The 21,340-nt window shown below is 52.7% G+C and overlaps 2 protein-coding genes across 2 annotated transcripts in view; both read left to right on the top strand.

The window, feature by feature from the left end:
- The window catches only part of RFX2 (regulatory factor X2), a 74,078-nt gene extending 61,400 nt beyond the window's left edge, over positions 1 to 12,678 (top strand). Inside the window, exons 9-18 of the mRNA XM_021544296.3 lie at positions 538 to 653; positions 1,428 to 1,546; positions 1,833 to 1,945; positions 4,046 to 4,197; positions 5,039 to 5,136; positions 7,109 to 7,258; positions 8,841 to 9,049; positions 9,362 to 9,515; positions 12,002 to 12,044; positions 12,491 to 12,678. Of these exons, the coding sequence (XP_021399971.2) occupies positions 538 to 653; positions 1,428 to 1,546; positions 1,833 to 1,945; positions 4,046 to 4,197; positions 5,039 to 5,136; positions 7,109 to 7,258; positions 8,841 to 9,049; positions 9,362 to 9,515; positions 12,002 to 12,044; positions 12,491 to 12,597 (1,261 nt within the window). The 3' untranslated portion in view covers positions 12,598 to 12,678. The remainder of the gene's footprint in view (positions 1 to 537; positions 654 to 1,427; positions 1,547 to 1,832; positions 1,946 to 4,045; positions 4,198 to 5,038; positions 5,137 to 7,108; positions 7,259 to 8,840; positions 9,050 to 9,361; positions 9,516 to 12,001; positions 12,045 to 12,490) is intronic.
- Positions 12,679 to 17,569: 4,891 nt separating this feature from the next.
- Positions 17,570 to 20,741, top strand: LOC110478013 (uncharacterized). The gene is made up of 3 exons (XM_021544302.3): positions 17,570 to 17,736; positions 18,617 to 18,815; positions 19,605 to 20,741. The coding sequence occupies exons 1-3, from the start codon at positions 17,570 to 17,572 to the stop codon at positions 20,457 to 20,459; spliced, it is 1,221 nt and encodes a 406-aa protein (XP_021399977.2). The 3' UTR covers positions 20,460 to 20,741.
- Positions 20,742 to 21,340: the final 599 nt, after the last annotated feature.

Consider the following 21,340-nt stretch of genomic DNA (forward strand, 5'->3'; position numbering starts at 1 on the left):
AGTGTGAAGGACCGGTGAGCTTGTGCTGTATTTGAGTAGATTTTGGGGTTTTGGATGTTTTTCTATGCAAAATGCAAGTTAAATAGTGTCATGATTAGTCTTGTGCCTGAGTAATTTTAAAGATAAAACCCAGTGTAGAAAAGGATTTGGAATTGCCTCCTGCAAGCACGGACACTTCTGGTTGTTGCTGAAGTGCAGAAGGAGCAGAATTTATTTCTTCAGCTCCCAAACAGAAAGTAAATGCAAAAGTCAGTGCTTGAGACAGAGTCTGCCCCGGAACCCACTGCAGCTCTGCTTCTCTTTTTTGATTTTTTGGTGTCACCAAACTTCTTAGCCCCTTTAATTCTGTCTTGGGGGAGCATTTCTAAAGGAGCTTCTCATTTCTCCTCCATTTGAGTCCACAGTATAAATGACCAACATGTTTGCCTTGAATGTACCAACCACTCCATGAGCTCACAGATCTGTGTTCTAAATAACATTTAAGTGTTTTCTCCTGTCTGTGTGGATCTAATCCATCCTAATTCTGATGGAATTTAGGTACAGAGCAGCCCAGAAGATGGATGGGATGGCAGAGAGTGCCTCCAACAGCAACCCCCACACCACACCCGAGCAGTCAGTGGCTGCTCAGTGCCAGCACCACCAGCAGTTCATAGGTGAGAACTCCTTTGCTGATCAATTATTCCACATCAGGGATTTGGGCTTTAAGGGGAAGATTTTATCCAGCAAGTTTTGACTTTTGGGCTTTCCTAATAAATCTACAGCATTTTCTTTTTTTTTCACCTATATATATTTTATATATAGGATGTGTTCTATAGGTTTTTGTAGTGTCACACTTGCTGAGTTTATCTGCTGACTCCTGTCTCCCCAGGAAGGCTTTTTCCTCGAGCTCAGGGGTCTGTTGGGTCCCTCATAGTATGTTTTTAATCCATCTGGTTTTATTTAAATTCCATGGAAGAGCAGAGGTCCTGGCCAGAGGGGGAGGCAATTCCCTTCCTTGCAGAGGCTGCAATGGGGATCTGGGTGCAAATGATCCACATTGAGCTTCTCCTTTTGGATTTGCTGCTCCTGGATCTGTGTCTCCATCACAAATCCCAGCTCCTGACACCTCTGCTGCCCAATTCTATTCCCCATTGTACTCCTTAAATAGCAGAGAGACATTTTCAGGGAAATTCTAATGGATGGTAGATGAGGATAATGTTTACTTATTTCTTTTATTACAAACTGAAAGGAAATATTTTCCTTTCCTCACTGAATCCACTGGGCTGTGGGTGTTTGCTTTTTCTCGGTATAAATCAGGGAAAAGGACTAAATTATCTCATTTTTCCTGTCTCATCCCAGCTGGAACAGGAAAGAGCCTCCAGTGACAGCAGCACCTTGTACTTTGAGCTTTCCAAACCCTCACCATCTTTCCCAATTTCTTTTCCCAGATGTAACCCATGTCTTTCCTGAGTTCCCAGCCCCTGATCTCAGTAATGTCCTCTTACAAGAAGGTTTCACCTTGAACGACGTGAAAACCCTGCAGGTTCTCTACAGGAGGCACTGTGAGGTGATTGTGTGCAATATTCTTTGGGCATTATTTGTCATTGATTTATTAACTGACATGGGACATCACTCAAGTGACCAGCTCATATCCCACCCTTAGAAAAAGCTGGGAATGCTTCATTTGCCAGGAATTACAACCCAAATACTGATTATTTTTCCACTGTGTGACCTGTTTTATGTTAAGCTGGTTACCACAGCAGTGCCAGTTCTGTTGTTTTTCATGTAAATTATTTACTGTGAATGGCAGCACTCCAGCTGAGTGCTCACCCCGAGGTGTTCTTTGCTGTCAGGCCACTTTGGATGTGGTGATGCACCTCCAGTTCCACTACATCGAGAAGCTGTGGCAATCCTTCTGGAGTCCCAAGGCACCCCCTAGTGATGGCCCCACTGCTCTGCCTTCCAGGTACTCCACTGCTTGCTCACACATCTCTTCTTAAGATGCATGAAGTGTTTTTAGGCTTTTTGGGAGAGAATTTGGGACCATTTTCTGCAGAGCCACGACAGAGAGAGTTGGAAGTGTTTAATATTGAAATGCAAAGTTCAGAGCTCTGGGGGAGGGTCTGCTCTGATTAGAGAATTGTGGGGTCACTGAGGTTGGAAAAGCCCTCCAAGATCATCAGATCTTGAGGTGTTGGGGCATGGGTTGGACTCGATGATCTTTAAGGCTTTTCCAACCTGGTCATTCTGTGAGTTCTGTGAGTCTGTCCATCAGCCCAGCACTGCCATGGTCACCACTCAGCCACATCCCCACGTGCCACATCCACACCTTTTTGGACACTTCCAGGGATGGTGACTCCACCACTGTCCTGCACATCCTGCTCCAATGCCTGATGTGAAGAAATTTTCCCTCATATCCAGTCTAAACCTCCCCTGGGGTGTCTTGAGGCTGATTCCTCTCATCCCTGTCCCTTGCCCCTCCTGCAGCAGAGGGGATCCAGCTTTCCCCAGGGCTCAGGAGCAGGGGTGATGATTCCCTGCTCAGATTTTAGGGACTCTCTGAGTTTTTAGGGATATCCAGACTGACTCTCTGCCTTGCCTGGCTGCCCAGACCTGTCAGTGCCTTGTGTTTTGAGGCAGATCATTGCAAATAAAGCTGCTTTAATCTTTTCACTCCTGCCTGGCTCGTTGCTGTGCCTCTTCCTCATTCTTTATGCATTGGGAGCCGCTGCCAGAGGAATGGAAATAAGTGAAAACAGAGAAAACTGAAAAAGTGAAGGTTTCTTCTTAAAATCTATCACAAATCTGTCCACTCTTACTGAGGTTATAAAGATGAATATTTTCTATTCAGAAGAAAAATGGTAAAACATTGAGTAATAAGGGAAACTCTCTCAAAAATCAGTAGAATATGGTCCTTTAGATGTTGCCCAGGGGATATTTTCCTGCAAGGAGTCACTGCAGCTGTGTTTGCTTGGTTTAAAATTTCATTTTTTTGAGGGAACTGCTCCCAGGCAGATTGCAACACCCCAAGAGCTGTTTCTAGGTACACAGGGGAAACTGGAGGCAGATTTTGTACAGAGCTCTTACACCTCTGCCACTAACCCAGAGAGTAAATAACACACTCCCTCCCCTTCTGAATATATAAATATAAGTACAAACCCCAAATATTAGGGAGGTGGCACACTGAAAGCATGAGAAGATGGATGCACTTCACAGCAGGTTCCCTGACCTGTTTCTCCAGGTGAGATTTTCCAGGAGTTATGCCCAGGGAGTTCACCACTAAAATTCTGCAGGCTGAGGCTCCTTTAGAGTATGTCCAGGGCTTGGCTTTAATGATTCTGATGGGGGGAAAGACCCTTCCAAATTCCCAATTCCCAGCATAATGTGTGGGTGAGCAGCTCTGCTGTGATGCTCTGGCAGTGAATTCAGGTTTCAGCTCTTTCTGCTTGCTGTGTAACAAATGTCTTGTGCCTTTATACATCTACAAAATGAAAATAATGGAAGCTGGATTGACCCCAGTCAGTTACAGATAATATGTTCTGTTCTCAACCACACATTCAGTCTCCTTCCTTCTGAAAATGTTCAGTGTTTGGAGGGGTTAAACACCTTGAAAACATCTCAGGATCAGCTCATCTGCCCCTACAGTGGCTGCAGAGTTTTTGTCCCCAGTGCTGTGGCTCAGGAGGTCGAGAGCAGAGGGGTGGGAAGGTTTGGGGACAGCTGGGGCTGGCAGGAGGATCCAGCTGAGCCTTTGCTGGCTGAGCTGGAGCTCAGCTCCCACGTGAACAGGGCTGTGAGAGGCAGTGAAGCTCAGAAGGGACAAGGGGAAGGCAGGCCAAGCAGCAGGAGTGTGGATTTGAGGGAAAACTGCTCCAAGCTCTGGCCCCAAGGACAGGGAGATGCTAGCAGAGACAAGACCTGTATGAGCAGTCAAACATTTCCTTTTGCAAGGCACACCAGCATGTTTTTTCCTGCTGAAAACTGGGGTTAGCAATGCAGAGGGAGGGGGGAAAGCACGCAAGGCAAACCTGCTGCTAACTCTGTCTCCTTCCTCCTCCTCCTGCAGTGAAGAGGAACCTGAAGGGACCCTCCCAAAGGACAAACTGATCACCCTGTGCAAGTATGAGCCCATCCTCAAGTGGATGAGGAGCTGTGACCACATCTTGTACCAGGCCCTGGTGGAGATCCTCATCCCTGACGTGCTCAGGCCAGTGCCCAGTGAGTACCCCCAGCCCCAGCTGAGTCTGATCTCACCCTGGCTACCAGTTCCACAAAGATTTCCACTGTAAAAACCCACTTGGAGGTGTTCTGGGTAAAATAAAAAGGCAACAGCAGTGTTCCTCCTGCAGCATTGCTCTGGGGGGATATTTTGTACCCCCTGAGAAATCCCCTCCCTTTTAAATTTTAAATCTCCTGACTTTGGCCAGGAGTTTGGATATTGGAACTCTTTGGGATGTGGCTCCTTGAAGGTCTTTGTTTGCACAGGACCATCCTGTCCCTGACTGCACTCCTGGAAATTAGGAGTCAGGTTTTTGGGAGATTAATAATGGGGTATTGAGGATTTGATTTTCTCTCTGATTTGCTATTCCCAAATGTCCCTCTGAGGGTTGTCACAAGCTGGGGCACAAGGGTGTCTTTGAAGAGTGAATTTCAATGCTTGAAAAATGCTCAGAAGGACCATGAATAAGAAAAGGACAAAAGAAAATAAAAATAATAAAAAAACCAGAAATGTTTAGGTTGGAAAATACCTTTAAGAACATTAAGTCAAATTGTCATAAGGATAAGAGTAAGATAAGGATAAGAATAAGAGTAAGAGTAAGAATAAGAATAAGAATAAGAATAAGAATAAGAATAAGAATAAGAATAAGAATAAGAATAAATAAGAGAAATGGAAAAGAAAAAAAATAATAAGAGTTTGAGTAATAACATGAAAGAATAATTTGGGTGCATCAACCCAGCTGATTTCCTTGCTGCTGAGTTGCCATCTCAGCTTTCCCAGCAGTCCTAAGCTAGGAGATGGTAGCCAAAAATGGCACAGCCCAGCCTTTCTGACTTGCAGGCACGCTGACCCAGGCGATCCGGAACTTTGCCAAGAGCTTGGAAGGGTGGCTGATGAATGCCATGAGTGAATTCCCCCCCCAGGTCGTGCAGACCAAGGTGAGCAGAGACGGGCCCAGTGTGTGTCTGCATCTTGCAGAAATTCCTGCTGGGGTTTTTTCACCTGGCACAGTGCAATGGTTGAGTGTGAACCAAAATCAGCCAGGAGTGGGAGGACAGGTGGGGCAGTTCCTTTGTGCCAGAAGCTCCAGTTGTTGTATGCTTTCATGAATAGATTTTGAGTGGTCAGACAACTCATGGAGCCTTTCCTGTGTCCTGAAATTGCAGGTAAAGATTTATGGCAGAAGATCATAGAGCCAGAGAATATCCTGAGCTGGAAGGGACCCACAGGGATCATCACAAACCCCTGTCCCTGCACAGACACCCCAACATCCCCACCCTGAGCAGCCCTGAGAGCTCCTGGAGCTCTGGCAGCCTCGGGGCCAGGACCATTCCCTGTTATCTCTGCCCTGGAGTGAGGCTGCCCTCCTGGAAAGCACAGGAGTGAGTGGCATTGCCCCAAGGCTCCTGCTCTCCTAAACCCAGGGATTCTTGCTGCCTCTTCCCACCTTGCTGGTCTCTGCTGGAGGCAGAGTGTGAAAACCTGGTAGCTGAAAGAGAATAAATAATAGAATCATAGAATGATTTAGGTTTGGGTCCTTCCACTGCATTTCTGCCTGGTGGAGCATTGTGTGGCCCAGACAACTAGGGAGATGTGATGGGCGAGGTCAGAATCCTTTATTCCCTACAAACCAACCCAAACTGAGCAGCACCTAAAGAGTCACCATTCATTCACAAACCACACTGTGCCCTCAACATGTTTTACAACCACCTGTGCCTAAGGATTGAGTTGTTCCAAGTACCTGGCACAACGATGAGGTTGGAAATGACCTTCAAGAGGATTTGAGTCCCAGCATGAGACAGAGTGAAAATTTAATAGGGTAGAAATCTATTTAGATTTAAGTAAAATGTGCTACTTTAAGCTTGCAAAATATGCTGTTTAGTCTAGTGACTGCAGCCTTAGCAAAACTACCCCAGCTAACGAAAAAGAATGCAAATTTCCACACTAAAAGATAAGAGATAAGAAAGACTCCTTAGACTTTAAAACAGACAGGGCAGAGTAACCCAAGAGTAATTTCTGTACTTTCTAACAAAAACTGAGTACAAGTGTACCTAGCTGTAAGTGTAATGTGAAATCAGCACAATGAATATGCATTAACCTATTGTGAAATTGCATATAAATGCATATAAAAATTAGTAAAAGTCATAAAAAAGGATCGAGAGTTCTCAAAGGTGTGCATATACATTAAAAAGCAATGAATCCTGACATACGTCCACAGCGCTGTAAATAAAGATATCCATTCCCTACAAATCTTTATTAGAATTGTAGAGTTTAATTTTTCATCTGCATTTCAAGCACTGCCCAGGCCACCACTAAACCATGTCCCCAAGCTGTGCCCACACGTTTTTTGAGCCCTTCCATGGCTGGTGACTGCGGTGTCAGAATACTTTATTCCCTACAAACCAACCCAATTCACAAACCACACTGTGCCCTCAACATGTTTTACAACCACCTGTGCCTAAGGATTGATGGAGTGTTCCAAGTACCTGGCACAAGGATTAGGTTGGAAATAACCTTTAGGGTGATTTGAGTCCCAACACTGCCCAGACCACCACTGAACCGTGTCCCTGAGCTGTGCCCACACGTTTTTTGAACCCTTCCATGGCTGGTGACTGCTTTATTCCCTACAAACCAACCCAAACTGAGCACCACCTAAAGAGACACCATTGGTTCACAAACCACACTGTGCCCTCAACATGTTTTACAACCACCTGTGCCTGGCACAAGGATGAGGTTGGAGATGACCTTTAGGATGCTTTGAGTCCCAGCACTGCACAGACCACCACTGAGCTGTGCCCACAGGTTTTTTGAGCCCTTCCATGGCTGGTGGCTGCGGCGCTGCCCGTGCTGGCGTGTGCAGGGCTGGGCAGGCAGCAGTGCATGCCCTGCAGCCCCTGTGCTGTGTTGCAGGTGGGGGTGGTGAGTGCCTTTGCCCAGACCCTGCGCAGGTACACGTCCCTGAACCACCTGGCACAGGCGGCGCGCGCCGTGCTGCAGAACACGTCCCAGATCAACCAGATGCTCAGCGACCTCAACCGCGTGGACTTTGCCAACGTGCAGGTAAGCCACGGGCTGCCCTGCTCCTCACCTGCCCCACGGCTGGGGCTCCACAGCCAGCCCCTCTGCTGCTAGCCCTGCTCAGTCCCCAGTGCTGGAACCCACTGAAGGAGCTGGGGAAGAAAAGACTCAGAGGTGACCTTATCACTGTCGCTGTCGAGGCAGGGAATGAAGAGACTGACTCAGAAGGCTGTAACAGTAAAACTCTGATTATTAAAAATACACTGCTCTTTTATACAGAGCTTTGCAAGGATCAAATCCATTGGTTCTGAAGTGAAAATAACCCACAGCATTGGTGCAGAGTGCTTGACGTACAGTGATGGAACTTAACTATAAACAGTGTGAAAAACAAGAGAGATAAATAATTATTTACATTCTTTCCCAGCACTTTCCCAGGCTTTTTGCCTGGCTAGAAACTCTCAGTTTCTTTCTTTGACTGAATCTGAGACCCACATATCACTCTCTACAACTCCCTGAAGGGTGGCTGTGCTCAGGTGGGGTTGGGCTCTTTCTCCAGGAACTGACAGAACCAGAGGACACAGCCTCAAGCTGCCCCAGGGGAAATATAGGTTGGATATTAGGAAGAAGTTTTTTCTTTGAGGAACTGCAAAGTTCAGTGGGAGTGGAAGGACACTTCATCCTTCTGTGCTGGGAAGAATCAGCCTCCTCCTGGAGAACAGGAATATTGCAAGGGTTTAGTGAAGGAAAAGCCTGAGGGGTTGATAGCCTCCCACAGCTGGGCTTTGCTGGGAGCCAGTCTCTGCCCTTCAGGTTCCTTTAATATAGAAATAAAGAAAGAAAGGGTGAAATATAGAAATAAAGTAAATATAGAAATAAAGAAAGAAATAATAACGAAAGGGTGATAAAGTTCTGGAATGGCTGCCCAGGGAGGTGGTGGAGTCACCATCCCTGGATGTGTTTAACAAAGCCTGGATGTGGCACTGGGTGCCAGGGTTTGTTTGAGGTGTCGGGGCTGGGTTGGACTCGATGATCTTGGAGGTCTCTTCCAACCCAGTGATTCTGTGAATTCTGTGAACAAGGTGATGGATTTGGTGTTGCTTTGCCAGGTGAATTTTCCACCCCACTGTGGAAAAGGAGTTTCTGTAATATTCACAGATCATTAAAGCTGGAAAAAACCTCCAATACCATCCAGTCCAACCTTCACCTGAACCCCACCATGCCCACTAAACCGTGTCCCAAACTCATTTTTCGAACACTTCCAGGGGTGGTGACTCCACCACTTCCCTGGGCACCCCATTCCAATTCTTTACCACTTTTCCAGCAGAGAATCTAAGTGCTGCCAACAATTATGGAGTTCTAAAAATGCTGTGGTCCAGACAGATCAGAGGGGCCATGATTCAGAGCTGGTTTGCAGCACTTTCCTGCTAGAAAATAACTCCTGGGTTGGGATACAACACCATGCAGGCCTGGCTTGAGTAACTGTGAGCCTTTCTTCCAAGCAGGACCAGGCCAGGAGTAACCATGAACCCTTCCTCCTGAGCAAGGGCAGGGCAGGAGTAGCTGTGAGCCCTTCTTCCAAGCAGGAGCAGGGTATGAGTAACCATGAACCCTTCCTCCTGAGCAGGAGCAGGCCTCGTGGGTGTGCCAGTGTGAGGAGGGCATGGTACAGAAGCTGGAGCAGGATTTCAAGCTGACTCTGCAGCAGCAGAGCTCTCTGGACCAGTGGGCCAGCTGGCTGGACAACGTGGTCACTCAAGTGCTGAAGCACCACGAGGGCAGCCCCAGCTTCCCCAAGGCAGCCAGGCAGTTCCTGTTGAAGTGGTCCTTCTACAGGTACATTTTCGTTCTCATTTTGGGGGTATTTCTGCATGAGAAAGAGCTCCTTGAGGCATGTAAAGAGATCCTTGAAAAGCCAAGGCCGAGTTCTTTACTCCCATGAAATTCTTCATAACTGTGGTTCTGGAATCCTTTCAGGACGGGGACAGGATGCCTCATAAATTAATTTCTTCAAAGTGTTTTGATACTTTTGGGTCAGAGGCAGAGACAGCACTGAGTTCCACAGTCCCACCAAGGTCCAGAATTCACAGCAGCCATAGCACAGGTGTAAAACTCAACCCAAATTTCTGCTTCCTGCCCAATTCCCAGCTCCATGGTGATCCGGGACCTCACCCTGCGCAGCGCTGCCAGCTTTGGCTCCTTCCACCTGATCCGCCTGCTCTACGACGAGTACATGTTCTACCTGGTGGAGCATCGAGTGGCCCAGGCCACAGGGGAGACCCCAATTGCTGTCATGGGAGAGGTGAGAATCCTTTATTCCCTACAAACCAACCCCAAAGAAGCAGCTCCTCAAAAGACACCGCTGGTTCACAAACCACACCATGCCCTCGGCTTGTTTGCAACAGAAATGATTTATTGAGTTGTTTTGGCACAAGGAGAGAGCTGCTGGAGCATCTTCCCTGAGCTGGTGTATTGTAAATGCAGGTGAACCCAATGGGAAGAAATGCTGATGCCTGACTCAATTCAGAAGGCTGAATTATTTATTATAACTATGCTAAAATACATTAATATACTATATAAAAGGAGGATCCTAAGACTACACACTACTTTCTCTGACTCTAACTCTCTCACAACTCGTGATCCTCTCTGAGAGCCCAGCCCCAAGTGGGTTGGATTGGCCATCGGGCTCAAACAATCCTCACCAGAATCCAGCCAAGCACTCACCCCAGGTAAACAATTCTCCAAACACATTCCACATGGGAAAAACAAGGAGCAGAAATAGAAATTGTTTTCTCTTTAATTTCTCTCTGTGCAGCTCTATGAAAAATCCCGAGAGGGAGAGAAATGTGCTTGCCACACTGGTGGGTTTGGGGTGGTTGAGCATCACTTGGGCTTTGGAGGCCTGCAGGAGGGAGGGAAAGGATTTCCCCACTTCTCTGCACCACGTGTGGCTGCCAGCCCTGACTTTGGGACTCCTGACAGGGCAAAGTCCAGCTCAACCAAGCAAAAATGGCCCAAAAGTTGCTTTGAGAAGCTGAATTTCCGCAGGCCTCTACAAGCTCCAGCATTCCCTGCACAGTCAGCCACTCCCTCCATTCTTGAGGTGAAGAAGAGGATGATGGGGCTGTTTGGGCTGTTTGTGAGGCTTTGGGGGTTTTTTTTTGTTCACAGCAAATCTGGTGCCTGGCTTGCAGGCAGGTCCTGTCCTGCCTAGCTGGAGCCACATCCAGTTTTTCCCTCTGAAATACAGAGTTAAAAGCCCCAGATGAACTTGGGACAGCAATGCTGAAACTCCTGTGAGTTTAAAACTGAGCCCACGTGCTCAGAACTGATCTCATTTGCTGCTTGAAGCTCCCACAGAGCTCGTGCAGGGATCCAGGCAAACCAAAGGCTGTTGGTTCTGCCTGCCCACACTGCTCCAGCTGCAGTGCTGAGTTCCCACTATTCCCTGCAAAACCTCCACCTTCAGTGGTATTAAAAGAGCCTGAAAGGCAGAGACTGGCTCCCAGCTCTCGGAATCTGAGGTATTGATGATTCTGAGATTGTAGAAAGTCTCTGTCTGTCAGCCCCACTGCCAAAGCAGAAGCCATAATTGGTCTGTGCTGTTTCAAGGTTGTTTATTCTGTTTATCTCTCACTTGTTCTGCTGCCCTGCCCAGCTCTGTCCTGCAGGGCAGCGTGTGGGGCTCTGCCCTCAGTGGGATGTGACAAACATTAAATACCAGAAACTCCCTGGGCTGCATTGACAAGAACGTGCCAATATCTGTCACCTATGTTGGACAGTGTGTCCCCAGCCTGAACCAACAGAAAAATGCCAACACCACAGTGAAACATGGAGGGCATGAAGAAGGAGAAAAAGGACAAGACACACCCAATTTCCTCCATCTTGTCCCCTTTGAACCCCTAATCTAGAATCCTAAAATTTTACTTTTGCACCCATGCCACACTTAATTATTACTCATATCAAACACTCAGAGCTGGTAATTGATCCTGTAAGATTGAAAACTCTTTTCCATGGCCAGAGATCACAGCCAGTGTCTCTGGGGGCTCTGTCCAGGGGGGTTCCTGACCCCTGCCAGGGTCCCAGACCTGCCAGGGCAACCAGAGGGAAGCTCTGGATTCCCACACCCAGCAAAGCCCAGCTGTGGGAGGCTCTCATCCCTCAGGCTTTTCCTTCACTAAACCCTTGCAATATTCCTGTTCTCCAGGAGGAGGCTGATTCTTCCCAGCCAAGAAGGATGAAGTGTCCTTCCCCTCCCACTGAACTTTGCAGTTCCTCAGCTCCTGCTCCTGCCCAGCTTTCCATGACCTTTCAGCAATTTGGTGTCTCAGACCTCGTCATTGAGAGGGACACCACATCTCCAGAGCCAAGGAGCTCTCTGGTTCCACTTGGCACCACGGCCTGGCTGGCCAAACTCTCTCTGCCATCACTGCAGAGGCTTTGCAGAGAGGTGAAGGTGGAGCCAGGACAGGGGAAATGCCTGAGACGTGGAAGGGGCTGGAGAAAAGGCACCACTTTTGCCTGTAGCAGCACTTGGTCATCACCTGAGAGATGGAAAAATTTCCATCCTTTCAGTCTCCCTTAATCCCAGAGCTAAATCCTGCCCTGGATTGTTGTGTGTGGTGTGTGCACAGAGGTTTAAACAACATCAGAAGGCTTTTCCCCCAAACCCTGTGGTTGAGTTGAATTTCTGCTCTCCACCACCAGCACCGATGCTCACAGTCTCTCCTGGGTGGTTGAAATTGTCTGGCAAAGCCTCACTGACCCCACAACTCCTTTTTCTTTCAGTTTGGTGACCTCACATCCCTGTCCCCAACTCTGCTGGACAAAGGTACCCCTGGGATGGGATGGGATGGGATGGGATGGGATGGGATGGGATGGGATGGGATGGGATGGGATGGGATGGGATGGGATGGGATGGGATGGGATGGGATGGGATGGGATGGGATGGGATGGGATGGGATGGGATGGGATGGGATGGGATGGCTGTGGGATGGGATGGGATGGGATGGGATGGCTGTGGGATGGGATGGGATGGGATGGGATGGCTGTGGGATGGGATGGGATGGGATGGGATGGGATGGGATGGGATGGGATGGGATGGGATGGGATGGGATGGGATGGGATGGGATGGGATGGGATGGGATGGGATGGGATGGGATGGGATGGGATGGCTGTGGGAGGGGGAGGGAACCTCGTGCTGCCTCTTGCAGCCTGCTGGGCTGGCCAGCAGCCCCGGGTGGCTCCGTGCCCCGCTCTGAGCCGTGTCCTTTGCAGATGACATCAGCGAGCTGGGCACGGAGGTGGAGCCGGAGCGGGCGCTGGGGGAGCCGCTGGTGAAACGGGAGCGCAGCGAGCCCGGCCACTCCCTGCAGGACATCTGACCCGGGGCTGCCCCGAGCCAGGCGGGGCTGGCCAGGCTGCGCCTCCCGGAGCCGCGTTATTATAGTGCCTCTTAGTTTCTCTTTCTGTTTACTTGTGTTTGAGGATGGGCTGAGCCGGTTTGGCTGCCAGTGCCCCTCCAGAGTGGAGGGAGAAGCTCCAGAGTCTGCTCCCGAGGGATGGAAGGCTCTGTGGTCAGAGGGTGGGATGTGCCTGGCTGGAGGAGCTGGCCTGGCTCTCCAGCCTGAGCGAGGCTTTGGCAGGGAAGGTGCTTTGGGTTCTTTCCCCACGTCTCAGACTTCACTGTGATACAAACTTGAACCAATCAGTGCCCAAGAAGAAGGAAAAATACCCGGCCCTTCTCCTGCAGCCTTTCCAGAGGAGCTTTTCCTGGCTCTGGCTTTGCCAAATCCCTTGCCCTGGGGAGCTCAGGGCAGTGGTGTCCCTGTCTCCCTGGGGAGAGGCTCCAGGCTGCACATCCCGGCGGGCACAGCCGTGCTCTGGGACTATGGGATGGGCATTCCCACCTGCTTCCACACCTCCCCAGCTTGGCACTTCACCCCAATGCTCCTGGGATGCCATCAGGCCAACTCAAGATACCAAAGGACTCGGAGGCAGTGGCAGCTGGAGGCAGAGCGTGTTTGTGTTCCCACGTGCCATGATGCCTGGGGCAATCCCATGGCAATCCTGTGATGATCCCATGGCAATCCCGTGGCAATCCCCATCCTCCACGATGCCCAGGCAGATGGGAACTGGCTCCACATCCTGGGTGAAATGAGCAGGGCTCATGCCTTTATTAACGTTCAGCTCTTTATTAAAAAGATCAGCTGGGCAGGGGGCTCAACACAGAGCTCACCCCCGCTGCTGTAGCTTTTTCTAGGGGGGAGAAGGGGTGCAGAGTCTGTCCCTGAAGTCTTTGTGGCACACTGGTAGCTGGAGGGTGAAGAGGTGTGCAGATTGTAGCTGAAGTCCCATCAGCAGCTGTCCCCTCTCCTTTCCTCCCTGGTAGCCCAAGGGTGCAGAGGTGTGCAGTCTGTTGCTGGAGTCCAGCAGCAGCTCTGCCCTCTCCTTCCCTCCTGGTAACACCAGGAAGAGTTGTTCCTTTATTCCTGCTTCCTACAGCCCAGTCCAGTCCCCTGCAGGCTCTGGTGACAGATCAAACACAGCCCAGGGATGTGGTTCCCTTTTCCCCAGCCAGCACACCCATCCAGCCCCCTGCACTGTGCCCAGCCCTGCATTTAGGGGTGTTTTCATCCCCAAAACCTCTGCCCACGATTCCTCTGTTAGGAACCAAATAGGTTCCTCTGTTTGCACCCCAGTCCTAGAATGGCAGCGTGGCTGGGGGGGTGTAGGTGATCCCCAGGTGGTTTAGAGAAAACAAACAGAGCAATTAGCTAATTAACATTTCAGCATCAGTACTTGGCTCAAACCAGCAGTGTCCCAGTATTGCCATGGGAACCAGGAAGGCTTTTTTTGTTCATTACACTGGGGTTTGTGAAATTCCCACCCCACGTCCTGCTCTGGAGGGGCTGGGGCAGGGGCGAGGGTGTGACCACAGTGCCTTAGGGGGGCCTTGTTCTTATTTCCCAGCCCAGGCTGGCCCAGCAGCCCACCCAGGTAGGGAGGGGCTGGCACAGACCCCCCAGGGGTCAGCACTCCGCTGGCATTTCCCTCTCTGGATCCCTTTGGCTCCCCTGGGGCTGAGCTGGGGGAGCTCCGCAGGGTTTTTCCCCCTTCCCCGTCCTGTGGGGTCTGTGCTGGCCTGGGTTACCCTGGGGTGCTCTGGGGTGCTGTGGGCTACAGGGCAGAGGAGAGGGGGGATCTGTCATCCAGCTAAACTGCAAAACAAAGCCCTGGGGCAAATGTCTCTGTGAATAAAGGCCGTGTCATAAATAGCTTTTATTTTTATGGTTTCTACTGATGCAGTGTTTGGCGTGAGCTTTGCCAGGGGTCTCGTGTGCATTTGCCTAGCAGAGTGTACTCTACCCAAATCTCTGATTTGCTCGTTCCCAGTGGCACAAAGGCAGCTGTGGCACTTTCAAACATGTTCCTAATGGCAAGTGAAATGGGAGTGTGCAGTGGCACATCTTCCCTCTGTGCTGCTGTGCCAGGGTGGTTTGTCTGTAAATGTCTCACATGGAAGTGGCAGGAGAGACGAGAGAGAGGCAGATTTAAATGTACATAACCATGAAAAACCCCCCAGGTCAGAGTCCACACTTGGGATCCTGCTGATGAGATAAGAGAGTCTAAAAAAAAACAACTGAGCAACCAAATCTTGACTGCCCTGCTCCACTGAGGGCCAGAGGAAGTCCAGCTCTGCCTCCAAGGGAAGGCAGCGTGCAGAGGAGATGCTCTGGAGCTCTGCAGCAGCGTGAGGAGGCTGGAGCAGCACCCAAACCCCCTCCACAGAATTCCCAGCTAAAGCTGAACAGCAATAAATGTGTATCCAATGCTCAGGCCTGCACAAGGAGTGTCGTGGTCCCTTTCTGTGATCCCCCATTTCTTCTGTGATCCCTGAGAGGTGCCAGGAGATGCTGCAGCAGCCTCGGGGGGGATGAAAGCAGTTTGGGGTCTGCAGCAGGGCAGATCCCCCTGGAGAGCAGCTGGTGGGTCAGATAACCCAGAGGGGAGAAGAGGCTGAGGATCAGACTGAGCACAGGGCCACGGGAGGATTTTCTAATTAAGCTTCCAGACTAATGGAGAGGATGGGAGCAGTGAGGATGGGAGGATGGGAGGAGTGCTGGGTCATTGCTGCTCTGACCCCTCAGGAAGGTTCAGCCTCTGTGCCTTTGCTTTGCTCTCCCTCTGGGTTAGGCCCAGACAGAGCCTCCTCCTTTGGGAATCTCGGGTCTGGAATCAGATGATTCCCCCCAGGGGAGCTGGGCAGCACCTCCTGACCCTGAGAAAATCTGCCTGAAGCACAAAGCAACCACAGCTCAAAATCCTCCTGTGAGTACCTACACCCCCATCCTCAGCCTGCCTCTGGCTCCATCACCCCTCCCAGATGGGCAAATCCTGCAGAGATTTCAGCACAAGCATCCCAGGATTTCATCTTCCACCTCTTCCCAACACCGGGGAACACCAGGAGGTGGCAGGAGAAGGGGAGGTGGCCACCAAGCCCAGGGAAATGAGGGGTACAACATTCCAGAAGCAGCTGGACATTGCCAGTCCCCGTGGCTCATCCCAGAGGGCAACCTGGGATCTGGGCAGGGTGGCACAGCCCAGGGCGTGCCCGAGGGGCAGGGGACACCACAGTGCCACCAGTCTGGGAGGTGCTCTGCTCTGGGACAGCCAGGACAGCCTGGAGTGCCTGGCACAAGGAGAGAGCTGCGGGAGCATCTTCCCTGAGCTGGTGGGTTTGGGGTTTGGGGTGGTTGAACATCACTTGGGCTTTGGAGGCCTGCAGGAGGGAGGGAAAGGATTTCCCCACTTCTCTGCACCACGTGTGGCTGCCAGCCCTGACTTTGGGACTCCTGACAGGGCAAAGTCCAGCTCAACCAAGCAAAAACGGCCCAAAAGTTGCTTTGAGAAGCTGAATTTCCGCAGGCCTCTACAAGCTCCAGCACTCCCTGCTCAGCTGGGCAGGGTGGCACAGCCCAGGGCGTGCCCAAGGGGCAGGGGACACCGCAGTGCCACCAGCCTGGGAGGTGCTGCTGCTCTGGGACAGCCAGGACAGCCTGGGGAGCTTCAAGCTGTGCGTGGCTGCCGGGATGGGAGGGTGCCTGAGCCCCAGACTCGCCTCCTGTTTGTCCCCTGGGGAATGTGTCCCTGGGCTGGGATGGCTTTGGGTTCATGTCTGGCACTCCTGGATTGTCCCCACAGTGTCACAGAGCAGGCTCCGTGTCTAGGAAGCCTCTGGGACTTGTGAAGGGAAAAGAGATGAAATTCTGGAAATGAACCGACGCAAAAATACAGATTTAAAAACAGGAACCAGAGCCACCTTCTGTTGTCTGCTTGCAACTCCTCCCATCATTTGGTCTGCAGCAGCACTTTCCCTTGTGCCAGGGCAGCCCAGGGCACAGGGACATCAGCCAACACCTGCAGGAGAGGCTCAGGAGGGCTCCCAGCATCAGCGCCTCAGTTCCCACCCAGCTCCACAGCCCCTGCCCTGTCCCAGCCCCCCTCACCGCCCCCGCTGCCAGCTCGGGGCTCAGCCCATGGCGATGTTTCATCCCAGACCCTTCCCATGGAGCTGGGCCCCTCCTGGCCCCAGCCCTGCCCTGCCCTGGGCTCCAGATCCCTGCTCCCTCCCTGCGCTGGGGATGCTTCTGCAGGGAGAGGGGCCTGGCAGCACTGAGAGCCCAAAGGATTTGAGAGCCCAAAGGATTCCCTGGACAGAGGCTTCCCTCCCCTCCACGTGGCTGTCACAGTCCCTGCTCAGGGCAGGGACACTGAGGCACAGACTCATGGCTGCGATTCTCTGTCCCCCTGGCTACCAGGGGACAGGTTCTGCTGCCCGGCCCTGCCTGCTCCCTGGCTCTGCAGATGGGGCAGGAGGAGCCTGGCTGGTCCCAGGGCTCAGCTGGGGCAGTTTAACCACAAACAGGTTTCACCTGGAGCAGGCAGTGTGGGGGCAGGTCCACAGCCACCCCTGCAGCTCCTTCAGGGCGTGTTTATAAACCCACACCCCCCTCAGCTCAGGGGCTTTCTCTCTCTTTCCTTTTATTTTTTTTCCCCCTTTTTTTTTCTTTTTTTTTTTCCTTTTATTTTTTTTTTATTTCTTTTTTTTTTTTGCCTTTTTTTTTTTTGCCTTTGTATTTTGGGAGCTGAGGGGCATTTCAGAGCCGCTGCCTCGGGGTGTTTGGGATATACTGCTAGAGCTTAGAACTTCCTCCCTTCCAGTGCTCCCAAGCAGGTAAGGACACAACCATCACCTCCTCCAGCGGCCCTGCCCTGGGCTGGCTTCGGGGGCTGCAGCCCAGGGCTGGGGTGTCCCAGCTCTGTCCTCGTGTGTCACATCCCAGGCGCAGGACCATGTCCTCACTCGGCTCTGGAGGGCCCTTGGGGCGCAATTCCCAGCCCAGCTGCGGCCCCCCAGTGCCAGCCGCACGGAATTCCCTCCTGGCACAGCCTCTCCCTCCGCCCTGGAGCCGCCCCCTCGCCCTGCTGGGCCCGGAGGACGTCGTGGAGAGCTGCAGCGGGTACGTGGCGTGGGCTTGAAATGGGCAGGGCTCATGTCTTTGTTAATGTTCAGCTCTTCATTAAAAAGATCAGCCGGGCAAGGGGCTCGACATGGAGTTCACCCCCGCTGTTGTAGCTTTTTCCATGGGGGAGAAGGGGGAGAAGGCTGCAGAGTCTGTCCCTGGAGTCTCCGTGGCACACTGGTAGCTGGAGGTGAAGAGGTGTGCAGCCTGGAGCTGAAGTCCCAGCAGACCATCCCCCCTCCTGGTCCTCCTCTCCTCTCCTCTCCTTTCCTTTCCTTTCCTTTCCTCCTGGCACACTGCTATCCAAAGGGTGAGGGGATGTGCAGAGCCTGTTGCTGAGATCCAGAAGCATCTGTGCCCTCTCCTTCCCTCCTGGTAACACCAGGAAGAGTTGTTCCTTTGTTCCTGCTTCCCACAGCCCAGTCCAGTCTGGTCCCCTGCAGGCTATGGTGGCAGGTCAGACACAGACCAGGGATGTGGTTCCCTTTTCCCCAACCAGCTCACCCATCCAGCCCCCCGCACTGTGCCCAGCCTTCCATTTAGGGGTGTTTTCATCCCCAAAACCCCCTCCCACGATTCCAGTGGTCTATTTTGCATCCCAGTCCTAGAATGGTAGTGGGGGGGGGGGGGGTAGGGGTGTAGGTGATTCCCAGGAGCAATTAGCTAATTAACATTTCCATGTCAGAGCCAAGTGTCCCAGCAAGGCTGCTCTGTTCATAGCAGGCTGAGCCCTGCCCTTGCCCGTTTGTCCCCAAGGGATGTGTCCCCTGGCTGCGGGAGGTGTTTGATGCAGCCTGGCTCTCCTGGGAGGCTCTGAGGCTGCTGGCTGTCGCAGCAGGGTGGCCCAGCTGACCCCTGTGTCCCCACGCTGTGCCAGGAGCTGCTGCGAGCTGGGGGTGGCCCTGCTGGAGCGCTCCCGCTCGGGCCCCGACCCGCAGCTGGTGCGCAGGATCGTGGCCCAGGTGGAGTTCTACCTGTCCGACGAGAACCTGGCCAAGGACGCCTTCCTCCTCAAGCACGTGCAGAAGAACAAGATGGGCTTCGTCAGCATCAAACTGCTCACCTCCTTCAAGAAGGTGGGTGCTGGGGGCTGCCTCCTCCGGGCTGTGTCCCGGTGCTGCAGGGCTGGGCTCTGCTCACTGCCCAGGGGAGCAGGGAAAGCTCAATTCACCTCTTCTGCCATGGACTGCCTTGGAAGCCATCATCCCTTCACCAAAAAACCCGGGGAAGTGCTGGTGGTGTGGCTTAGGGGGTGGTGTGGCTCCTTGCCAGAGCCTGGGGACACTGGGAGTGTGGAGATCCCAAAGCTGCTCCCTTGCCCTGGGGGTGTTGGATGGGGTCACAGCCTGCCTGGAGTGGGGGTTTAGTGTAGGAATGTGCCCCTTGTTGGCGGAGTAAACGAGTTACTCTTTGTCCCCTTAAAAAGGAAAAAAAAGGCCAGAAGTTTCTCTCCTCAATTTGGTTAAAAGGCACCTCATAGGACCTTGGGGACTTCACCTCAAACTTAAGGACACCCAATTGGACAGGAGCCAAAAAGTCCCGCCGAAGCAATTCCCTAAAAAAGAAGAGCACAAAAGAAATAAATCGCTTTTGTGAAGTGGTTTAGCAGGAGCAAATACGTCTTGTCCCGACTCGGTTTTTCTCCATAAAGAGCTTTTTTATTTTTGCCTTTTATTAAAACCTTTTGTTTCCAACACCGTCACAGGAGCCATCCTGCTTCTTTTATGCCACCTGAGGTAGCTGAGCTATCAAGGGTATAATGCTTATCTCTGAGAGCTTATAAAAGCAGGCTCAAGAAAACAGAAGTTTAGGGTGGTTCCTGCCCGGGGGATGCCGAGTGATGGGGATTCCACCTCTCTGCCCAGGTGAAATACCTGACCCGGGACTGGCGCCTCACCCTCTACGCCCTCAAGTTCTCGGCGCTGCTGGAGGTGAACAGGGAGGGCACCAAAGTCCGGCGGCGCCTCCCCATCCCCGAGGACCTGCTGAGCATCCCCCCCAGCAAGCTGCTGCTGGCCTGGGAGCTGCAGCCGCGGGAGCAGGACCTGCCCGTGCAGAAAAGCTTCCTGGACACCATCACCAGGATGTTCAGCCCCTTCGGCGCCATCGCCTCCATCCGCCTGCTGCGGCCGGGCCGCAAGCTGCCCGCGGACGTGCGCCGGTACTGCTCGCGGTTCCCCGAGCTGCTGAGCCGCTGCTGTGCCCTGGTGGAGTACGAGAGCCTGGAGAGCGCCCGCAGCGCCGCCGAGAGCCTGGGGCACGGCGGCTGGCCCAGCGGCAGGGTGGTGCGGCTGTGCGGGAAGGGCGGCAGGAGGAGAGCCGGGCAGGATTCGCCGGCCCGGAGCTTCCCCCGCGGCCCGGGCAGCGCTCCGCAGCCGGGCGATGCTCCCGGGCTTCTGTCCCTCCTCCCGAGCCAGGAGCCGCCGGCACCGACCTGGCCCGGCGGCGACTTCGCGCCGGGAGATTCCAGCGCTTTCCCCGGCTCGCTGCTCGCCAGCAAGGGCTTCCCTCCGCTCGGGATGGGCACCGAGAGCCGCCCGGGCTCCTGGACACCCTGGGGCAGCGCTGGCCTCTGTCCCAAACCCGCCCCCAGCGATGGCCAGTGGGTGTCCGAGCCCCTCGGCCTGTGGGACGGGGTCCTGCACCCGCCCCACGGCCCCGAGGGCGCCCAGGGCTTCGGCAGCAGCTTCGGGAGAGAAGAGCTCGTCCTCCGGCGCTGAGATCTGTTCCGATTCAGGGTTAGGGCTTGCAATTGTCTTTCTTTTCACTTCTTCTTTTGAGTGGAAGACTTTTCTCTGGTCCTGTGGGCAGTGGCAGTGCAGCTGATCCAGGGGACAGAAGTTTTGGGGCAAGGACAATGCTCGAGGCAGACGCTGAGCAGCAGCAGGGGCTGTGCTGTGCTCATGCCAGTGAGACTGTGCTTGCTCAGGGCCCAGAGCTGGGTTTGGGGTCCAGGTTTTGGATGAGAAATGGACAATAAAGAGAGATTAAGTTTCCAGGCACTCTCTGGTTGATGCTGTGATTTTTTTTTTTTAATTGGTTTTCTTTCCAGGTCTTGCTGCTGCCTGCGGTGCAGCCAGACAATGGAAGGAAGGTCCCTGCCTGCCTGCAGCTGCCTCCCTTGCTGGCCTTGGGGTGGTGGGGACACTGAGGGGTGCCCAGGACAGGTGGGCCACGTTGGTTGAGCCTGAGAGAGACAAGAGTGATGGCTGCGGTGGCAGGGCATGGTTCCTCCTGGCTCTTGTCTGCTCAAGGCTCTCTGGCATCTCTCAGGATTGAACGTGGGGTCCTCCTGTGTCCCCCTGCTCCCAGAGCCTCCCCAGCTCCTCTGGGAAAGGGTTAAGGGAGGCTACAGGAGTCTGCCAGTGCAAGTGCCCTTGGTCTGTGCCCAGAGCTGAGATGTGGAGGGATGAGTCCCATCCTGCAGGGCTGGAGGGGAGGATGGGGTCACACCTCGTGTGAGGAGAGCTTTGAGGGCAGTCCCTGCGGTCAGGAGCCTCTGGGATGAGGATGAGGGGGATGGAAAACAAAGCAAGTGTGGGTTCTGGTGCCCATCACCCAGCCAGGACCCTGGCACTGAGTTGTTCTACAGGTAGTGAGG

The sequence above is a fragment of the Lonchura striata genome, chromosome 28 (assembly GCF_046129695.1).
Source record: "Lonchura striata isolate bLonStr1 chromosome 28, bLonStr1.mat, whole genome shotgun sequence".
In the NCBI taxonomy this organism is placed as follows: domain Eukaryota; kingdom Metazoa; phylum Chordata; class Aves; order Passeriformes; family Estrildidae; genus Lonchura; species Lonchura striata.